This window comes from Anopheles stephensi, chromosome 2 (assembly GCF_013141755.1).
Source record: "Anopheles stephensi strain Indian chromosome 2, UCI_ANSTEP_V1.0, whole genome shotgun sequence".
NCBI classification, from domain to species: Eukaryota; Metazoa; Arthropoda; class Insecta; order Diptera; family Culicidae; genus Anopheles; species Anopheles stephensi.
In genome coordinates, this window is record NC_050202.1 from 17447298 (window position 1) to 17469013 (window position 21716).

The window sequence follows — 21716 nt, forward strand, 5'->3', positions numbered from 1 at the left end:
GGAGCAATATCACGCATGATGGGGTGTAAATACGATTAATCGATGACTGGATCATCGGTAGGTTTTTTTTTCTCTGAATGAAAAAGCATTTGTATTGAAAGTGAATCGGGATTGTGCTGTATGTGCCCTGTGCACCTGTACAGGACTGTAATGAGATTGATTGTATGCTAAGCTACCTTGAACATTTCTCTAGAATCTTACAATAAGTTTGTTAGTCGCAAGGAAAAACGATCTTGATACAACAATATCAACACCTGTGGTTAATTTTAAATATTAGCTAATGATTTGTTACTTATATACTTCGCCTTTTGATAGTGAAAACCCAGGACTTAGAGCTTTCTTTGATAATTCTATACAAATTTTCTAGACGAAATATTTCCAGCGGCATGTTTGTCACTAATAAGAGAATATTTATGAGAATATTTATAAGAAGCTTAATACAACTTCATAAATATTTTAGGACACTCGACTGAAACGTGAGGCCGATAAGATTGGAATGAGGATCAATGCAACGAAGACAAAGTCATGATAGAGCACGACTCGGAAGCAGAGTATTGGTTGACGGCCTCAATCTTGAGGTAGCTAACTTGGCACGATCGTAACTTCAGACAACAATTTCCGAAGACACATTGTTCAACGGGAATCGTGCCTACTACGGGCTCCACAAACTCCAGAGATCCAGAAGACGCCTAAAACGCACGAAATACTCTATAAGTTGTACCCTGATACGGCCGGTAATTCTCTACGAGCACGAGTCCTGGACTATGAACTGACGGAGGACACCAATGCACCCGCCATTTTCGAGCGGCGCAAGTGCTTCGGACTATCTCTGGTGGTGTGTCCAGGTGACCAGAAAAAGGAGGATGATCCACGAGCTAGCTGAGCTGTTTGGCGATGCTGACATTCTGATGGTTGCCAAAGCTGGAAGGAGCCGATGGTTGGGGCAAGTGATGAGGATGACGGACTCCTGCACTACCAGGAAGGTGCTCAGCGCCACAGTGAGCTCGTTGGCTGGATGAAGTGGAGTCAGACCTGAGGGGGTCGAGTTAGGCAGCCATGACCCGTGTTTTCTGGAAACGGATTGGAGACCAGGCCATGTCGTATACATGTGCTCGATAGAAGCAGGCCGATAGAATAATATGTAGTAGACACCATTTAATGATTTCATACTTGATGATCACAGATCACAAAATAGATTGATGTTCAAGATTTTTCATTTGACTTCTCCGTCTACTAGCGCGCTAATCAAATATTTATCATCTCATTCTTCGAACGACATATTAGAGCGTTATCAATTTATATGGAACAGCGGAAGTCAGAATAGTCAACTCCTCAATCAAAGCGTTTTTCGTAGTATGAGTATTATGTCTGGAGAAATAGTTGGAATTAGTGATACAACATACCGACTCGAGTATTTCATATTTTTCTTTCTGGTGATTCTCGATACCATCTTGTAAGGGATAGATCCCGGCCATCCAAAAGTTTTATATGACTCTTCAAATGTAGCTCAAACTGAGGACTAGAGCTGAAGATGAAATCTGAGTCTCCAACTCACTTTAAGACGAAAAAGGTTCCCCTGTTACTGGTGAACACAAGAGAGACTTTATTGCAACAAACTGGCCTTCTGTATCTCAGAAGAATTCTTCCATCTGTCAATCACTCAGAATGTTCATTTGCTCCTTGCAAAACAAAAGTCTTTGTAGGTTAGCATGTTGTCGATTGAGGAGACTTCCAACTAACTTCAGCTGCTTTTCGAGGAAATTTAAACATTGCATAGCTACAATGATGTTAACATATTTTGATCTCCTGTCTAGAGCATTAGTGCAATGAGCTGACTTTATTAAAAAGCTTGAGCTCGTAAATTAAATGAGTGAACTGATAATACTCTAAATAGGCTATATTTAGAGGAAACACTAATAATAATAGGAAACACTCTTCTAATATAAACCTGCAGATGATCAAAGGATTAGATTGCCCAACTAAAACGTGTTCAACTGATGAAATCTGTGAGTTGAATATAAAAACGTTACAAAAGCTCTTTACATTCACCAATCCTTCGCGTGTCCCTCGCATTTCTAATACACTAATTCGTACAAAGTGTCGTCAACAAAACCATGTAGTGCAGCTTAGTAGCGATTACAGCAAGCTAATCTTCTATCATTTTTATTCTCTCTCTCCCTCTCTTGGATCAAGTGTTGACAGTCCGATCGCAACTCATGGGGAAGTTGTTGCTAAACCTACTCAAAGAAAAGCCTTTCATGAGGGACAGTTACACTTTGATACTCTGCTCACCCCGTCCTTTTGGACTTATTTGTTTTTAATTATGTGCCTTGTTGGAAGTTTGCTTTGATATACCCTCGTTCAGTAAAAAAAAAGCATGATGACTTGGTACGGCAGTTTGATTTTCGTTCAATTCATCATTACCAACTGGTCCGATTTTTTTTGTGTACGATCTGTTGGATGGGTTACGAGCGCGCTTTTTTGCCCTCACTTCTCCACAAGGTTCATTATTTGTGTCGTTTTCGCCCAATCCCAGTAACTCGGATGACTATTTATTCTGTGTGCGTCTGGATACTATTATATTTAACCTCTCATTCGTTGCCTCAAACCCATAAGGCTTTGCTTTATTTTTCTTTGCCATTCCGCCATTATGATGCTGCCTGCCTGTGCCACTCGCTGATCCTATTGTGAGAGAGCAAAAGAAAAAGCTTTCCATTCCCTTTCTTCACTGCCAACGATTGTCCTAGCGAAATGTGTCTGCACTCTCGAAAAACCGCCCCATAATCCTTTCGCCATTGTTGTGTGTCTCGCTTTTCAACGAAACGATAAGTTTTTGGCTGTGCGGAGCAGATCGCCCGGGCTTCGCACGATTTGCACCGAGCCGGAGTTTTTGTTGGTTTTTATTTTGCCTTCATTATTTATCACTTGTAATCCTTTAGTTTTGGGCGAGGGATTATTAGTTCGCATTGTGTGCTTGGGAATTTCGTTTGGCACGATTCCAACGGCACCAGGGTTTGTGTGACCAGATGGACCATCTGGAACGAAAGCTGAAGATCGGTCGAGGATTAGGTCGAAATTGTCCCCGAGGCATCCCGAGGTTTAAACATGTTGTTAACTCATTACCTAACTATTTTCCGTTTTGTCCATTTCGACCGATCCGTTTCGGGTTCGGGTTGGTGTGCTTTGTTATTCGTCCGTTTAATAAAGCTTCTCACTCGATGGAAAACATGCATTACCACTTTTCGGTAGTGATGCAGTACGTAACATAAGCAACACTTGGTTGTTTGGATATAAACCACACACACGTTGAGATAGTTGAGCATTTATGATATTATTATTAATAATCTGAAGAAAGACTATTTTTTTACCTAGTTTCACTCATAGTATTGCAATTATTTTCACCACGATTTATGCTTTGAATAATGCACAGTACTTCAAAGGGATTCAGCTTCATTCTGAACGCTTCTGGACACTGGAATTAAGGATTAGGAGAGCTATTATTGAGGTAATTTTTTAAAGTTCTTGCAATGTGTTGGCATGTGGTATTGATAAGTAAAAAGCCTTGTTCCGGGATATTTCCTATTTCTCAACTCTGTTTTTCACTACTGTTTTTATTTTGTCGTAGCAAATGCTTTGTATTACAAGGCGTTACAACCGCTTCTACCACGCCTCCTCTGTCCGTGTGGACGGCCTAAAAGAACTTTACGGGCTGGGTTGTCCGGTGTCCAGCCAATGACGTGACCAGCCCACCGGAGATTGACTTGAGTCTAATTCGCTGCACGATGGTGAGATCAGCGTACAGCTCGTAGAGCTCGTCATTGTAGCGGCTCCTCCATTGTCGAATCCAATGTGGCATTTGCTTTATATTGTTTTAATTATAAAAGGATTTTGTTCCCCTGTTCTGTATCATAGCTCTTAAAAAGCTTTTGCTTCTAACTATGAATTACATCGTTTTTACATAATAATTTTTCATTCCAATACTATCTCATGAAAATTTCTCTCATCTCTCTCTCAAAATCAGAGGTTAATGAGGTCTATCACACCCAAAGCCTTTATAAATAAACAAAAAAAAAAAAACCAAAAAGCTCATGCAATTTGTAATTTGAAGTTGCCCGGATATCCGTTTGATACACTGCAGATCACTTGAGACTAGATAGATATTAATGACAGTTTGTTCACAAAGTATTCTTTACGTAAAATTATTTCTTTTTCCTCTTAAGAGTGTCGTAAAAGTCGTAAAACCAGAGATATAAAGGGGACAATGCCGGTCTTCACCCATCAGGGCTGAGGTTCGAATCCCATCCGGACCGTTCCAACAAAGTGAGGTCTGATTGTCCATTAAGTCTAGTAAGCCCCAAATTCCTTTCACATTATTTTCCACATTTAAATGATCAAGTATATACAAAAAATTCTTTAAATCGGAATTGAAGTTATATGTTGTTGCTTCCTTACTAAATCATCACTTTGAACCATCTCTATCAGCTTCTGTGTTATTCTTAAATACCAAGCATTCTTACATGCTTAGATTAGGCTCTGTTTGAGACAAAAGGAAAGATTTCTTATTATTTTGGTGCTTTCCATTTCTTCATGATCTTCTGAAGATCTTCGTTCAGCAAGTTGTTAAAACCGCAGAAACTGTCACGTTCTCGTTTCCGCTCGCACGCCATCGCAAGATAGCAGATAGCTCTCGGTGATCTTGAACTCCAAAAGCCGATCATGCAAATGAGCCAGAGGATCAGGCTTATTTTCTAAACGATCAGCAACGAGCAACAAAAAAAATGGTTCCCTTTCACCGTCTTCAAGATCAGCCCCGGGACGGAATCGGAAGAAGCGACGCTCCAGACAGACTGTCGCCGTACAGCGGCTGGTCAGGTGTGTCATTTGCTCGGTCCGCTCAAGGGTTCGGTTCCTCTCAGGTAAAGTGCAAACAAAGGGCCCATCGAGGGTTTTTGTTTTTACAGGTGTTGGACAGTGTTGGCTACCTTCCGAGAAGATCTTCCTGCTGGTTTGGTGGACCTTTGCGATTCCCGAGCGACCAGAGTAAAAGTAAATATTTTTCATAATTATTCACTGATGATGTGAAGTGCGTGAGGTGTTCCCTAACTTGACTCGCCGAATTCTTAGGTCCTCACCAAGTAATTCTGGACACAAAATTCGAATTGTGCGTATCGGATGCCTTTATTGTTGTTCGAAAGTTTTAATCTTCTTCTCGATGTAACCCAACCGCGCCCCGTTGCGCCTTCCGATCTGCCTGAATTCCATTAATTTAGCGTTTCCTCTGGTGCGCACGACGAATACGATGACCTTGCGAAAACCGTCCACTTGTACATATGTTTCGTACACCGTACCCAGGACATCAACAATCGAAGTGAGAGCGAGTGAGAAAGACCGTGGATGGTAAAGAAAAAAATGGGAAATGAATTCCATCCCGAAAAGAATCGACAATGCCACGCAACAGTGCTACCGTGTGCCCAGAAGGAGAGTTCTTTTCCTTTCTTTATCCTCACACACACACACACACACACACACACACACACACACACACACACACACAGGCGCATACACTTTATTGGGAAAAAGGTAGCATTTTCGTTTTTCTTGATTCGATTCGAACAACAGCAGCAGCAGCAGTGGCAGCAGCTACAAAAAGAGCAAAAAAGCCCTTTTTGCGTGGGGGCCACCCAACAATGGCACAATCGATTTACGGAAGCCCACATGCAGCTTGCGTTGGAATGAGAAATTTTGGACGAAAAGAAGAGAAAATATAACTTAAAATGGTGGATTAGAGGAGTTAAGAAAGATGATCAAAAAAATTACAAAAATACTTTAAAATATAAAATTTATTAAATAAGGAAGGTTCTAAACCATTATACAAGGAAGAGTTATATCAGACGAACTGCGAACCATTCGTCACACTCAACGGAAAATGCCAACTGGCTTGCCAACACGTTGCTGCTGACACATGATCCCGACCTGCTGCTATTACCATGATTTACCATCTGGACCTGTCGGCATAGAAAAGAAGAAGGTTACTCTGCTGGCCGACAATTCTCCAAACGTTACCTCCATGCTATACTCGTCCATTCCCGGCGCAAACGGAAGCCGATTACCCTGCTGACGGGGGAAGCCAGCATTGTTGCCCCCGGTTGTCCGTAGGTGGGAAATAGTTTTAATTGAGTTTCCATTGTTTCGGCTATCGGGAACCTTTATCGGGACCATTCTCCCCCATTCCGCAAAGGGCTTTGGATGATATTGCAGTTACTGTTTGGGTTGATTGTTGCGCAAAATAGAGAACGATCTCAGGCAGAGGTACGTGTAACTGTGCCTAAAAAAAAGAAAACAACACTACCACTAAGCACAAAACAAGACGCGCCGGTATTGAACAATGGAACAGCGAAGAAAATGAAGGAAGAAAGTGCGGAACACTTCTGTTCGGTAGCCGTTAGCCAAATGGCGGCGATAGTGATACTATCGATAAATTGGCTTTTATCGATTTGATTTTCCACCACTTTACCATCATAGTCATTGTGGCATCCAGCAGGGCTGGATATGGGCTGTGATGGTGGGGATAAGGAAAAACAGTAGTCAGAAAGCTTCACTCAACTCTAGGTGAGTCTATTAAGGTCAGCATATGGTTTGGTGGGTGTATTAGAGAGCGGGAGAGAAAGAAGAGAGCTAAGTATGTTTGTTAGAAGAAGAATATGATCAGCCACACAAGACTGCACAAGGAAAATAAGAAAACTATGCCATTGGTATGTTTTATGGTAATTGCACATAGAAGAACTATTATCCCAAGTTTTAAATGACAATATTAATGTGAATTTAATAACATTTGACAATTGCTGCTGGAATTGGGCCAGGAGGAGTGACCATTTAATCAAGAATAGAATTAAGTCTAGAAATCCTGAAGTGTCAGACCAACGACTCTCGAGGCAGCACAGAAGTGTCGCTTTTATACTTGACTCCACGCAGACCTTACTCAAAATGACTCCAAGAGGAGGATAATGAGGAGCGATACCGAAAGTACTCCTGTGTAGACTTAACTCTGGAATTGTGCTTTTTGTAGTGATCTGTCTAATGAAACGAAAGTTTAGTCGAAGCAGTTTAAACACTGTCGAAATGTCTGTGTATCTGTTAATTAGTTTAGAATTTTTAAAGAAATCATGTATATACCCTGTTAGAATGTCTTACGATTTATGTTGTCCACTCCCAAGGAATGTATCTCGAACCAGGTCTCTGTTTTGTAGAGCTTTTCGAATTGGATACGATTTGATATTTGGTGTGGTGTCCTGGTCCTCAGTCTGAGTGAATCTTTCTTGAGATATGGTGGCTTTACCAACTATTTCCGGCACATCCTTCTTACGCTGCAAAACAGAGACTCCAATCTCTGAAAGGCCAAGAAAAGTTTATAAAATTAATGATAAATAGCTGAAAACTCCTTTGTACTTCATCATCAGTGCGGGATCCTAACAAGATTTGACTCAAAATAAGGAGTTAATTGTGTCTAGGCGGACGAGGCGATAACGGCACCGGTCTTCACAAGACAGGACCGGGATTCAAATCCTACCCAGACCTCCTGCAAGTACGCAGAGCTGATTACTTTGCTTATGGGTACAATCAAGAAACAGAAAGCCGGAAATGACAGACCGAGACCTATCGAGATTGTAGTCATTGTCAAGGAAGAAGAAGAAGATTGAGAGTTATTGATGTTGTAGCGACCCTAACACAGGTTTCCTATTCTTGTATTACAGAGCGATCGTATAGGACCCGCAACAATTGAATTTCAATGCGAAAAAATATTGTAAATGTGAAGAATTTAAGCAAGTCCTTCAAAGTTCGTATTAGTAATTGTGATGCCATGATCAGGATATCTTTTATTGAAGTGAAATTAAATATCGTGACGTGAAGTGAAGCGAAACAATAGACGTGAAGTTAGAAGATAAGAGGCGAATGAGGTCTTAAAGAGCTCCAAAGCCTGATGATGCCTGTCAATCATTAACTTCTAGTGTCGTTCTTGGCATCATAATAGTTTGACCAATCTTGGAGCTTAAAATTAATTGAGACTTTGGGTCTTTGAGACCTCATTCGCCTTTTTGACATGGCACAGAGCATCGGTGACTGATAAGATTTTACGTGTTGTACATGTACTGTATGAAAAATGATTCTTATAAGAATTCATTCTTGACGGATTATTTGCAGACGCAGCAGCGAAATCCAACCACAGTGCAGTGCAAATTGGCAAGTGGAGAATTATCATTAGCAGGCTTTTAAAGCTATAATTTGTATTTACAATAATATAAATTTTGCTTTATGTACTATCGATTTCAATTGGTTAGCCGTTTGGATGATGACTTTACACAACATAACCTTATGCCCCAGAATTCTTCTTCGTTTTTCGCTACAAGTCCAGGGGTTTATGGAATGCCATTTCTAGCTTGCCCGACTAGATCAAAGTCGAGGAGCCAGCCCTAGACAAGAATACGCTGTTATGAGAAGTCCTGTTCTGTCACAGTCCTGCCATGGGAAAAATTGTCCCCATTACCATTCTGGCATCAGACCTCACCGGCTAATGTAGAAAGTATCAAATCTTAACACCTTCACAGAACATTTCAAAAATCTTGCATCCACGGTCTTCCAAGTGAATACATCTTTCAGATGTTAATTAATTGTTTATAACACCCTTAGTTGGACATTCATCAATCTTGTCAGCACAAAATGTCAAGATATCCTGAAGAAAGCATTCCACATCCACGAATCCATCTGTTGTACACGCATTATTAATGCTTTATTCGAAACAAAAATGAATGTAAACGACTTAAAGCTAATCAATTGTGTGTTCCACATTCTGTACAGCCACATTGGAAATGCAAACTGTCACCCGTGGAGCTGTAGCTGAGGAATCACTTTCCCTCCCGAGAACTATTGCTCACCGACTTCTGGTGGCTTTTAATTAATTACCACGGGAGGAATTTTCCATTTACCAGGAGCTACCTCTTTCCCTCAAGTCCGGGGAAATTCAAAGTGGTGGTCACTTGGACGAAGTTTTCAGCAAATGTTCGCACCCCTGTTCCGCGCGCACAGCAGTACGGTGTGGTCGCGTAGGGACGGCTCGACTCGACAGTTGACATTTTGGTTCGGCGATAAAACGTTCCCTTAAAAAAGCCATCCAACTGCCTGTTTGAAGTGGTGTATGAATAATTAATTAATTAAAAACATCGGGTTTTCGTGAAACGGCACACGCGTTCGTGTTTTTCCCGGCCCTTTTTTCCCTCCCCGTTGAAAGTGAGTTCCCGTGTTACAATATCTGGGTGGAAGAGACCGCAGACATCGCCAACATTACGGCCTCCATAATAACAACGGTTAGGAACAAGTCGGGTGTTGTTTTGTGGTTTGTGCCATTCAAGTTTTTGACTGTTTTGAGTTTTTTTTGCATTTTCTTGTGTTCTTGTTGTTTCGAAACAACACATTGAGCAGTTTTGGTGTATGGAATGTAATTGAAAGCGGGGAACAATATTGGCGAGTAGAAGCGAATTCAAGCTGGAATTATTGTGCTTTGTGTGAAGCGGGGTTAAACGAAAGGATAAGGATTTAATGTTCAATTTTTGTATGGTATATTTTACTTTGTTTACAAACACTTTTTACACAATATAATTTTTTTCATTACTTCATTGTTTAACATGTAAATTTTATTTCCAATTTCTACCACAAATGCAACACTTCCTTAGCACTATGTTTTATTTAATCTTTTTGAATAAAAAGGAGTTTTTACTATTTTTTTATGATTATTATCATTTTTTTATCTTTGTTCTTCTTCACTTTTACCTCATTTGTAGCTCTATGTTTTGTTTTTTTTTTATATACTTCAATTGATTGTATTCGTTTTTTTATATTATTCCGTCATCTTGGTTTTCTTCATTTACGGTTTAGATTATCCACTTCCTTTTACATGTATGTATGTTATTATCTTTTATCATTTTTGAAATAACTTCTCCTTTTTTTAATGAATTCATCTGTTTTTTTATATTTTAAATATTTTTTCCCCTTGGATTGCGGTATTTTCTGTGTTCTGTGTGATTCTCTACTTCTTTGTTTATCTATAACTTTTTTTAAATTTATTCTTTTTATTTGAATCACTTACCTTTTTGAAATTTCTCTTTCCTTATTTTTCTTAATTTTAAATCTTTGTGTTTTATTATTTTTCTACTTTTTTAGTCTTTTATTCACAGTTTTTTTTCTCATAATTTAAATGAAGAAAATGAAACACGAAAAAAAATCGAAAAAAAAAAACAGCAACACCCAAAAACACCATAAACTAAAATGAAAACCGTCCACGTCGCGCACGTCGGGAAAGTGATTTTTGTAGTGAAAAATCGGAAAAAGTTTCCGTTCGCCATTGTGCAGTAGTTGAGTGCTTGGCTGATAATAGGCAACAAAGCCCACCCCCACACATACAAGGCACCGCCGAAAGGGGGAGGGGTGGGAAAACCAGCCTGGAGGGGAGGGAAAACCCTCCGCCCCCATCGCACCAGAAGCTTGAAAGAGATTTTGCACTCAACGCTCGGGAGGGTCTTCACGAGGGTGTCGCCAGTTTTTTTGTGTGCGTCTGTGTTGATGAACCAACACAGAGACATGAAGTGGGGAGTTCTACGACGCCACAGGACGACAGATAGAGCGGGTGTTCTGCAGTTCTGCTACAAAGCACATCATTTTATCGTTTTATTCGGTAGCAGGGCTGAATGAAAGTGCTCATATTGCTTTTTATTTGAATGGGACCGGGCTGGATGGGGAATGCTTTTTCTTCGGCTTTTGTCGCCGGCCGTTGTCTCTGTCTGCTAGGTTCGGTACTGGTACTACGCCCGGTGACAATGCGAAGAAGATAATGGAAGAAAGGAAAGAATAAACCGGTGCTTTTTACTTTATTTTAAGAGAGAGAAAAAGAAGAAGCATGAAAGTATTAAAAGAAAAGATTGTTTTATAAAACGAGACTAAAAAGAAAAGATTCTAATTCAACGGAGTACATACATCCTTAGTTTGTGATGGTTCAAAGAAGGCTGCTTTTAAATTTATTAATGGATCAACTTTAACCAACCTTAACTGTCTTTGTATGCATGTCCTTATGCTCATCCTTTCTACTCTTCCTTTTTTGCTTTTATATCATTTTGCTTCCCCTTTTTCTACACGTGACAAAAACGGTTGTCATTTCCATTTCCAAGAGCGAGTTTTTTCTTCTCCTATTATCAGCTTTGTTGTAATTATTACTTTTATTCCCTCGTCTAAATCGTTCGCCTCGTCGCGTACTGAACCACAATTAACCATTCACATTTGCATATGAACCACGCTTGTGTCGGTTGTGTCGTCGCGTCGATATTGAGCCCGTGCATTGTGTCATTCATTCTTTACACCGAAAGTCAACCCTTAAGTGCATCAATTTTCCAACCCTTTTTTTTGCGCACGTGGTGGTAATGCGCAGGGTCGCTGTACGTCGCATTGTACGTAGAGGGTAAAGGCTTAATGACAGTTTGAAAAATTTGTAAACATTGACAATGCACTTTTGAGTAGAAAAAAAAACTGTGGTATAGAATTAATTACTGTGGAAAGTGGATATTGGCATAAAGCAATTAAAAATAAGAAAAAAAACACAGAAAAAACTTTAACTAAAGAAATTACAGCAGTATAATAAGCTTCAGAAAATGAAAAAGAGGAAGTAGAAACTTAAAATAAAGAAGAAGAAAATTTTGAGAAATTCACATAAAAGAATCAAACAAGAATAATCATATTAGCATAAAGGAACAAATAATAACACTAGTAATTATCTTCGTTAAGAAGCTGCAAAAAGATTGAAAAATAGGATAAAATAAATATTTAAGAAAAAATGCCTCAACATTTTCATCATAAAAGCTAGAAGAAAATATGTGTTAAATCAAGCAAAAAAAACGTGATACTGATTACTGAAAAAGGATTAAAAAAATTATATTGATAGAGCAAAAGAGATCATCTTGGTTATTTATTAGACGACGAAAATCCCATATCCTGGCAAAGGCTCGAAAGGGTCTAAGCTTTCTTAAATATAGTTTAAGGCAGCCAATGTTTAAAGTTGCTTAGCGTTCAAAATAAAAATAATTATTAAATGGAATTCTTGATGATACCCCTTGAAATATATCAAATCATGAAGCCTGACCAATTAACCGATTCCTGATAGTTTCTTACTAAGAATCCACTTCGGCAATTATTAATAAAATCCTAGTAGTGCTTGCCCAATTCAAATAATAATTATTCAACTTTAATAAAATATGAATCGAACGATAAGAATTTAAACGACGAAAGAACAGGAAACTTAAAAAACAGGAAATAAATAAATAATAATAAAAAAGAAGAACGTCGAACATGGAGATGGCAACAGTCAAAACGAATCAAGAAATCATAAGTTGCTAGAGCAAGCAGCAGAGCAAGCAGAAAATGAAATATAAAAATAAAATAAAAAGTCTTTATTACACCTTATAGAAATGTCAAAAGCAATGTTTAAATCACAACAACTACATAAGCAAAAATAAAAACAAAAAGCAGTCCAGAACATTCAATTCTCACAAAGTAATATAGAAAAAAACGAAATAAATGTTGAAAGACGGATATAAAGAAGCAAACCAAGGTAAAAATCGATATTAAAAAAAGGCTAGACATTTTACAAAACACGTGTAACAAGTCTACTATCAATTTCGTTTAAATTTAGGTTACACTGCCGCCTAAATCGACCTCGAACATGCAAACCGTAATGAAAAACGTTATTGATTGTCGTGTCATCTGGTAGGTGTAGAAGAAAGAAGAAGAATAAAAAAACCGACACCCGTCATATACCCTTGAAGTTGAGTCCGTTGTGATGCAGAAAGTGTAATCCTTTAATTCTAGCCGCATTGCCACATTCCCGGTGGCAATCCTGGAACCTTTCCAGTTCCCTATATCGGAGTCATTTGACGCTAAAAGTTCGAGCCCCAAAATTGCACTGTTGCCGCTGTTTAACTTGACGGAACGCTTTTCCCCTACTTTTTTCGCGGCCTGTGGTGTTTCGCTTCAAGAAAGCTTCAACTGACAGAGGGACTGTGTGCTCTTTCTCGCCTAAATAAACTGTTCGTATGCTTGCTCTCCTTTACTTGCTCGCTCTCTCTCGTTCGTTCGTTCTCCTTCTCTTCGCGCCAAAAGACGCGACGCAACGCCTTCTGCGATGCTGATGGGTGCCGCTCGGTTTGGGGAGGTTGAAAACTGAACGAAACCTTTTTTCCCGGGAAAGCCAATCGTAGCGTGTGGAACAATGCGGCACGCGTTTCGGTCGCCCCTCGACAGCACATGCGCCGACGACGGCCTGCGGACTCGATGTCCTCAGTGTCCTCGGGAATCCTTCGAAGGGTTCCCTGGGCGTGAGCGCACGCGTTCACGAACTGTTCTCTCCCACCATCCCCATACACTCCTCCCCCCACGCTTCCATTTTCCCTGCCCGTCCGTCGTCACCAATGATGGCTTCTCTCACCTGTCGCATACGGTCACGCGTTGAGTTCAGTCGCTGTCGCCCATCGCTGCCGGTGAGCGATTGAGGGAATAAAACAGGTTTCGTACCTTCGCCGAGTCGGTTCGCTCTATCTCCTTCCAACGGGCAGCTGGTTTTTCCTCCACCCCGTCATCACCCCCAAAACCCAACCGGAAAGCTCCAAACCGTTTCGTGAGTCGACCGAGTCGAAAAAAAGGCGGCAAAAAAAAGAGAATCCAACCCGGGCTCGTATCTCGACTTCGGGCCAACGGTTTGCAGGGTCGTTGGGCTCGGTTTCCTAGGGCCGTTCGGTCGGTCTCCGGGAGTCCCTGACCGTGGTTGGCTCCATCCAGGCACAAAACGGGGTCGGCAACAATCCTTATCGCGAGTTCAGGCTACCGTGCACGGATGCCGGGTGACGACGAGTTCTCGGACTGTACATCAGTTGCTCGTGATTGTGGTTGGATTGTTGTTGTTTTTTTATTTGTGAACGTTGTTCAAAGCTCAATTCTTTTTCTTGTGTGCTTTGATGCTTCCTGAAGGGAACTCCGTGTCGCAGCAGTACGTCACAATTCCGGGTGACAAATCGATTGATTCCCTACGAGTGATGGACACGGTGACGTCTCACAGGTGATCACCACTATCGACGATAAACAATAGGAGTGTGTTAGTGGTGGAAGTGAGTGTTGGTGACGTGTGTGAATGTCTGTGAGTGTGTGTGTGTCCTTCTTTCCTATTGTGATTCACAATCATCCAAATCATTCAAGTGTGTGGCAATTGTTGCAGAACGTGTTAAAGGGTAGCAAGTAACAACGAATTTAAGGGAACGTATCACATGATACAATAAATTACACAGTTTTTTTTTTGTGATGTGTTTGTGTGATGAAAAAAAAAAACAAACGATAATTGAGAAAACCCAAAACAAGAAAAAATAAACGTTTTACTGTGAAGAAATGCGCTTCATTTCAAATTAAAAGTTAGTGAAAAGGTGTTCAAAATTTAGAAGCAGTAAGAAGAGATTCGTTAGCTACGGTTGCAGCATATTAACTTCTTATGTGATTGTTTGTTACCAAAGCTGCCAGTGTGAGTATGATGTATGACAAATGTTTACCAATACACACGTATGAATCAGCAGTAAGTAACAGTAACAGATGCAAATTTGTGACTCGTTGCTAGGTGACATTGATTGTGGCAATAAAAGAGGCATAAACAAGCTTGGGAAATTAGCATAAACATCAATTTAAATTAATTTTTAAATGTAACAGATCTTTATATAATGATATGAAGCACAAAAAAAGGCTTAAAAGTATGGAGCCTTTAGCAAACAAAATTTAAATTCCTCTCCTTGATGTATGATAATGAAGAAGGTAAATATTATTTGACCCACCAAACACAACAGCAAAATGGTTGCGATCTATATTGTGCCCTGAAGGTTGAGTGTATTTTTATACGATTATACAAATTTGATTGAGCAAACATAATATTCTAGTGCTATTTTTATTAGCTATTAGCGTTGAGGTGATAATGACATATTGTTATGGCAAAGTGAAGGTGTGCTTTAGGACTTTTATTTCATATTTTGATACTAGCTCAAGAAATACTTTAAATAATCATTAAAATATTTTTAATGCTCAAAATGTATTACTTTAATCAATACATTTAAATCATCAATACATCAATCATTTAAATGTATTAGCTTTTTAACTTAGTTTTCCTGATTTAAATGAAATATTTCCCAAACCAATCTTTCATTGCCTAACGACTTTAAGATATCTTCATCTGTAACGACCGATGAGCCTCAGAAAAAGCCTTCTGACCAATATTTATCCACGCTGCAACCAATTTTCCTCTGTCGAATTCGAACCGTCCCTCGAACGGGTCTTAATCTCGGCCGCGCTGGTGTTGAAAACCGACGATAATGATGAAGAGATAGCACGGCCCAACTTCAGATGCTTGGAAAAATCCTTCACTCGTTCCCGCGTGGGGTGTACCTTGTTGAACGCTGCACAATCGTTCCGAAGATACCGCAAAAACCGATTTCTTCTCTAGTGTTTGTACAGTGTTGAGAACGGAGGCCCCCACCCCCACACTCAACTGTAGCGCCGTTGTTTGACCGTGGCTTGATGATAGCTTTTGATTCCCATTTTCCCGAGTGACACTCGAGTGTTGATGAAGTTGATCCGTCGTGAGCCGTGAGTGAGTGATTCCAAAAGGGGGGAGTTGTGTCTCGGTGTGTGTGTTTTTCTTATTCCCCACCCCCAAAATCGGACATGTCGAATGTTTCATCAGCACGCGCTCCTCACGAATGGAAGGTTACTGAGATGGGGTGAAAGTCTTGGAGGGAAGATGCGGGGCGGGGGAGCTATTTAAATAGCGGCAGAAGACGTCGCGAAGAAAAAAAAAACCCCCGGCACGAACGATATTTCGTCTTCAATGCCGAGAGTCAAAAGCGAACCACAATGCTGATGAAAGAATAATAAACAGTAAGTCTTCACTTCAAAAACGCGTTGTGCGTGCGTGATTGCATTATCTGTCTGGCTCCACAGCTCTTGGACAGACGGAGCTGGCGAATGGCATCAGTGTCCGTGGATGCCTTTACTTTGTATAATTTAGCTGTTTTTTACATTGTTTGGAGTGATGAAGGGGGGGGAGGAGGGGGGGGGTTGATTCAAGCAGGAAGAATAAAAATAACATGACAAATGTCAATAGTTTTGAGAGGAGGAAGAAAGGGGCTTGCGTGATGAGAGAAATTGATACACATTTCCATTATGGGTGGGTACTTGTAAATGTGTCTTGATTTTTTTGAACTGAACTCTTTGTAATATATCTAAATTTTGAACTCCTTTTGCTGCTACTCTTCTGCTGATTATTTTATTTTATTTATATTAAATTTATTTTGCACTCCAATCACGGGTTTTTCTTTAAATCATGGACGACCGTTTCTTATACACGTTCCAACAATTATCCTAAGGCTTCAATTATTATTCTGTTCCTTCTATGGAAAAAGAGATGAGGATTCATCTTCTCAAATTTAAAGATCTTACGATACAAAGCCGCAGTGATGGTATTGATAATATTTGCTGCTAATTTGTGCTAGTACAAACTTCGAAGTATTCACGAGAGATGACCGAGCCGTATTGATTCGAAGAATCAGTGCAAACATAATTAAGTTGGCAAATGTCACATTATAAAAAAAAATAAAATGAACATTATAAAAAAAAAAATCTACATAAAACCTTCTTCTTTGGCACTACAGCCTCAAAAGGTCTCGGCCTGCCATTTCTGGCTTAATAGACTTTATGATACCACAGAGTTGAATAGTCACAGTCCTGCGTACGGGTAGGCGGTCATTGGATGGGATTTGAACTCCGGCTATGCCACGTGTAGACCGGCGTCGCTATCGCCTCGGCCACTGGACAGCTCCACAGAACAACACACAAACAAACAAAATAATACAGTAGGTTAATATAGTCTTATTTAAATAGGTTAATAGGTCTTATTTAAACATTTCTTACTAAAAATAATATTGGAAGTGCATAAAAAAAAGATAATAAAATATAAAAAAATGCTTAAATAAACGAGAACTCAAATAAAATTGTCCCAGCAGAAACAAAATATCAACCAAGCTAAGGTAACAACAGGACAGATTAAAGCATAAGTTTCTTCTTTGCCTTTGATTGTACAATTTTAAGGGAATGGAAGGTTAAACTTTACAGAAAAATTAGGAAATGAACAAATTAAACATAAATCGTCGTTCTACAGTATTATTACCTCGAAGTTAAAATAAAATTAGATCGATGTGATTTAGACTTTACATACGCAAAAAGACAGATCATTGCGAAAGGGCACTGACCGAAGCAAAAAGGCTTCTTCTCTATATATAGAGTTGACAAACTGATGAGAACCTTAAAAACTTTACTTTTCTAAAAAATAGTTGAATACTTCCATCCTCTAAAAATCAAAGAACAAACAAGCGATAAAATGATATAATTTATAAGCCTTTTTACTAGTACTACCCCTAATTCTAATATCTATAATACTTCTTCTACTAATATAACTTCTTATTAATCTACTCTTACAAATACTGCTACAAACTCAAACTGATTTCGATCGATAGATAGTCATAGAAAATCGTTAGTTAATGTTTTTAATCTCAATTTGCTTGATTTTATGTCTGATTATATCTCTCTTATTTATTGTTTTTCCTATTCATCTTCTTTATAAATTAAACTTTTTACATAAAAACTGTACTCAGCAAGCTTAACATGCAATCGATTGCTTTACTTTCGACAACTGTAGTAATTTGCACCTGAATAATAGAGTTCAAATTTCTGTCAGAATCAGACATCTCCTTGCCACCTGTAGTTTGTATTTGTATTTCAACCAGAATAAGTCATTGAAGTTCTGTCCATCTTCGGCTGCACATGTGCACATGTTCCTTCAAATTTTCTTCACAATACCTCGATAAGTTCTGTGTTCGAAACACAAATCGGTTCCCTACACAACCGCTGCAAGAGAAACACTTTCTGACTGGCATCCCACCAAACACCAAATAGCCGTCGGCAAAATCCACTTCCTTACTGCGCTCGTACGCAAACGAACGCACAGCGTGAAAGCGCACCCTCCCAGAAGCATACGCAGCACATCAGCCGGAGCAGGGGTTTGTTAAGGGAAGCAAATTATTTAATCGGAACCGTATGCTTTCTCGAGCAGCCAGGAGTGCCTCTCGCAAGGAACCAAAAAATGTAAAAAAGAAGCGAAGGGAAGAATAGGGAAGCATGAGCGTAATAAATATGTTAAACATTTGAATCGTATTAGCAAATGAATGTGTGTGTGCTGCTATCCATAAGTTGTTCACACTCCCTGTTCCATATACGATATCCCTCGCGGGGGACCCTCTACCGACCAGTTTATAGTGCACCTTTACAACTTGAACGGAACTTGCGTGCAAAGTGAAGTTGGTTGAGGATTAACCATCCGAACCATCGGGAGGTTTGGTGGGAGGTGAAGGCTTGGTGACCGATGGAGGCGAGCAGTTTTCGGGCAAGTGGGCCAACGTGCCGTGCACGTGTCCACGTAATAACCGTCGGCGATATCACCTTTTTTTTTGACGGCAAAAGTTGGTCAAAAACGTGCCTCCTTCACGAAGGAGGTCGCCAAGATGGCCGTCAGCTTTTGGGCCGATTGTCGCCCAAAACGCACCGCGACAGTATTATTCAATTAGAACGTTCGTCTAATTTCTAAGGACCAGCGTCGGGGAAGCTGGCTCGCTCCGGAAAAGGACGGGAAGAACCCTTTTTTGCATAATGAAAGTGAAACTTATTCAAATCTGCGGTCACCGTGTCCTTTCGCTAATTGTGTTCGGTCGCATTGTATTGGGGCCGCCTGTTGTTGAGGAACAATGGGTAAAAATATCTTTCCGGTTTGATAGAATTGCTTGCTTTGGGCTTTGAGTGGCTGGAAAAGTGTAGCCAAGTTTTTTTTTGTGGTTGTTAAATTAATAAAAGTAAAGTGACAGATACATTGGACAGCGGTACGGTGCTTTGCATCGTTACGCGGTAATGGCGACGTTACGCTCGGGATAGGAAAGTTTCGCTAATTGTATCAACACAATGAATCAATCACTTGAACTTTGCTACCCTGTTCTAGGGCTGGCTAGGACCGTCTTTTTTGTTGAAATATTATTTTCAGTAATTTATGTGCTTTTAGACGGATAATATGTTTCATCAGAATCTCCTCCATGTTTTTCGTTTCGTTTTTGTCTGCTTTATTTTGTACTTCTTTTTCAAGTAGATTTTTGTGTTTGTGTTTAACTGTTAAATTTATTGTTTGATTTTGAATTTTCCTGATTTTATTTTGGTATTTAGCTTTATTTTGGTTTATTTTGTTGTATTCTTCCATCCCTTCTTCTTTGGTACAACGACCCTAAAAGGTATCGGCCTGCCAAGTTCTGGCTATCCTTGACCTGGTTTTACATCCGTAGCTGGAAAATCAGTCCTGCATACGGGGGGACCAATCTGAATGGGATTTGATTCGTGGTTTTGCCGTGTGACGATCTGTGCCTCTATCGCTTCTGTCACCGGCGCCTTCTGTAAGTTGTCATTATCTAAAATCAGAGATTTTTCTTCGCCTTATGTCATGTATGTCTTTGTGTGAAAAATCTTTTTTATATTTTCTTTTATTTATTACTCTCGGTAAGAAAGATACCTTTTTTAAATGCAAATCTTATAAATATGTCCTCTTTATATAAAATGTTCGATAATGTAAGGACTGCCTTTAAAATGATTCAACGTGTTCGAAACGAAATCAATTTCAAATTCTAGTATCTTGATCGTTTAAATAGAACAAAAATAGTGTCCTTAGACAGTGTCCGTTGACATGTTGCGACTGAAATGTTGCTAGATCTCTAAACAAACCTCACTGTCACAGGCACACAGTCGAATTTAATAGATTTTTTAAAGGGAAATTTAGACATTTTATTTGACTGCTTAAGATTCATTTATTTATTTTTATTTTTATTTTTAGTATTTCGGCTTGACGCCGTAGTGTCTAAGATTTGTTTATATTTCGAACTTTTTTGACTGTTCCAAATGGCGGTGATCTAGAAATATAAACAAAGCATCTTTTAGTTAATACAGGATTTTACTCGTTACTGGATAGGCTGTCCTGTGTACAGGGAGGCAGTCTGGATGGGATTTGAACGTCGGTCTTGTCGTGAGAAGATCAGCGCTTCTGTCGCATCTTCCACTTGGCCGCTTCATTGTTTTATATAATAAGACAAGCTTTTATGTTAAAATCGTAAATTTGAGGTTATGGTGTCCATGTATAACAGGTCTACTTTTTTGTACGATTTAGTTTAAAAGTTTGAAAAACTATTCTATTATTGTATGAATTCAGATATAAATTCTGAGTATCTGAGTATTCTGAGCTGTCATACTCATGAAGATATGACCAACACACATCATGAAAATGAGACCAAAGTTATACCAATGCTTAAGTAGTCCGGCTTTGTCCGGTCTATGGCAAGCCAAGCCACTTCAAGGTTAAAGAGAGAAATAAGTAGGAGAAGAAAGTATTCATATATTTTTATAAAAATCTCATATTGAAATCTAAAAATCTAACAAAGAAGAAACCACCATCATCACACTTGAAAATTGTCCATTTGTGTGACATTGTTTGTCATTAAATATTGTTAAAAGGAGACGAAAAAATAGAAGAAGCAATTAAACTGCAAGAGGGTGAAACCGGTGCATAGAACGTAGCTAAAAAGCACAGCACAGTTTCGCTTTCATAAAAACTCGCCCCAAACTCGAATCCCGCACTCGACAAACATCATTAAATAAAACTCTTCGCCCCGGCCCGGCCGCCTCGGATCGCCGACAGCAGCAGCTCTTTTCTTCGGTGACATTGAGCATTTTTCGTAACATTTCGTCGCTTCTGCCATTTCGGGCTCGCATTGAATTGGAAGGTACCGCTGCTGCACACAAATGTACAAAAAGGAGCGAGAGGAGCTCACAGGCGATGGTAGAAGCAGTGCCAAGTGGCCACCAATTCTTGAGCAAGCTTTGAGAGACGAGGCGTCACGAGGGCTGTGGGAAACAAGCCTCGTGACGGAAAACGTCGCTTATGATACCATAATTCTCCAATTATCGTCCCACTCACCCACCAATCCAGTGCTGGTGTGCACTGGTATCATTTGGGGGCAAATGCCCGGCCAACCGGCAGCTGGTGCGTTTTGCTATGATGAATGTAATAATATTTCGTCTTTTTCACTTACTTTCCCGTTCCAAACGTTCACCGAGCCGGTTTCAGTGGCATAAAAATGGGGAACTGTCTAAGGAAAAATGCCACCACTTCTTCAGACGAATCGCCGGGAAAGCGTTGAAGAGGGGGAGCAGTTCGGAAAATGCTACTCCTGGGATGCCTTTTTTTTCGGGGCGGGTGTTAAGCCCGGCGAAGAAGCGAAGAACCTTGTGGTGAACGTTTGTTTGTGTTTGCTGAAAAGATTATGTCGCATTGAGTGGAGCATTATGACGCATTATTATTTAGGGGTGGCAACCATGGTACGATACCCGGGATACCTGGTGTGTAGGAGAGGGTGTTAGAGGGAGCGTCGAGCGTCGAGAAGTTACTAATTAAAGCTATAAATTGTACGTGAAAAGATGCTTTTCCAGTTTTTCCTTTTTTTGTATGAGTGTGT

At 39.8% G+C, this 21716-nt stretch overlaps 1 protein-coding gene across 6 annotated transcripts in view; it reads left to right on the forward strand.

Moving 5' to 3' along the window:
• The window catches only part of LOC118507266 (SOX domain-containing protein dichaete), a 210875-nt gene that overhangs the window by 145603 nt on the left and 43556 nt on the right, over window positions 1-21716 (forward strand). Inside the window, exon 1 of one of the 6 annotated variants that reach the window (XM_036045560.1) lies at window positions 13536-14650. The exons of 3 other annotated variants lie outside the window; for them this stretch is intronic. In XM_036045560.1, coding sequence (XP_035901453.1) covers window positions 14613-14650 — 38 coding nt within the window. In that variant the 5' untranslated portion in view covers window positions 13536-14612. Of the gene's footprint in view, window positions 1-13535; window positions 14651-21716 lie in introns of those variants that run through there. 2 more of the 6 variants (XM_036045561.1, XM_036045562.1) reach the window with 2 other exon arrangements.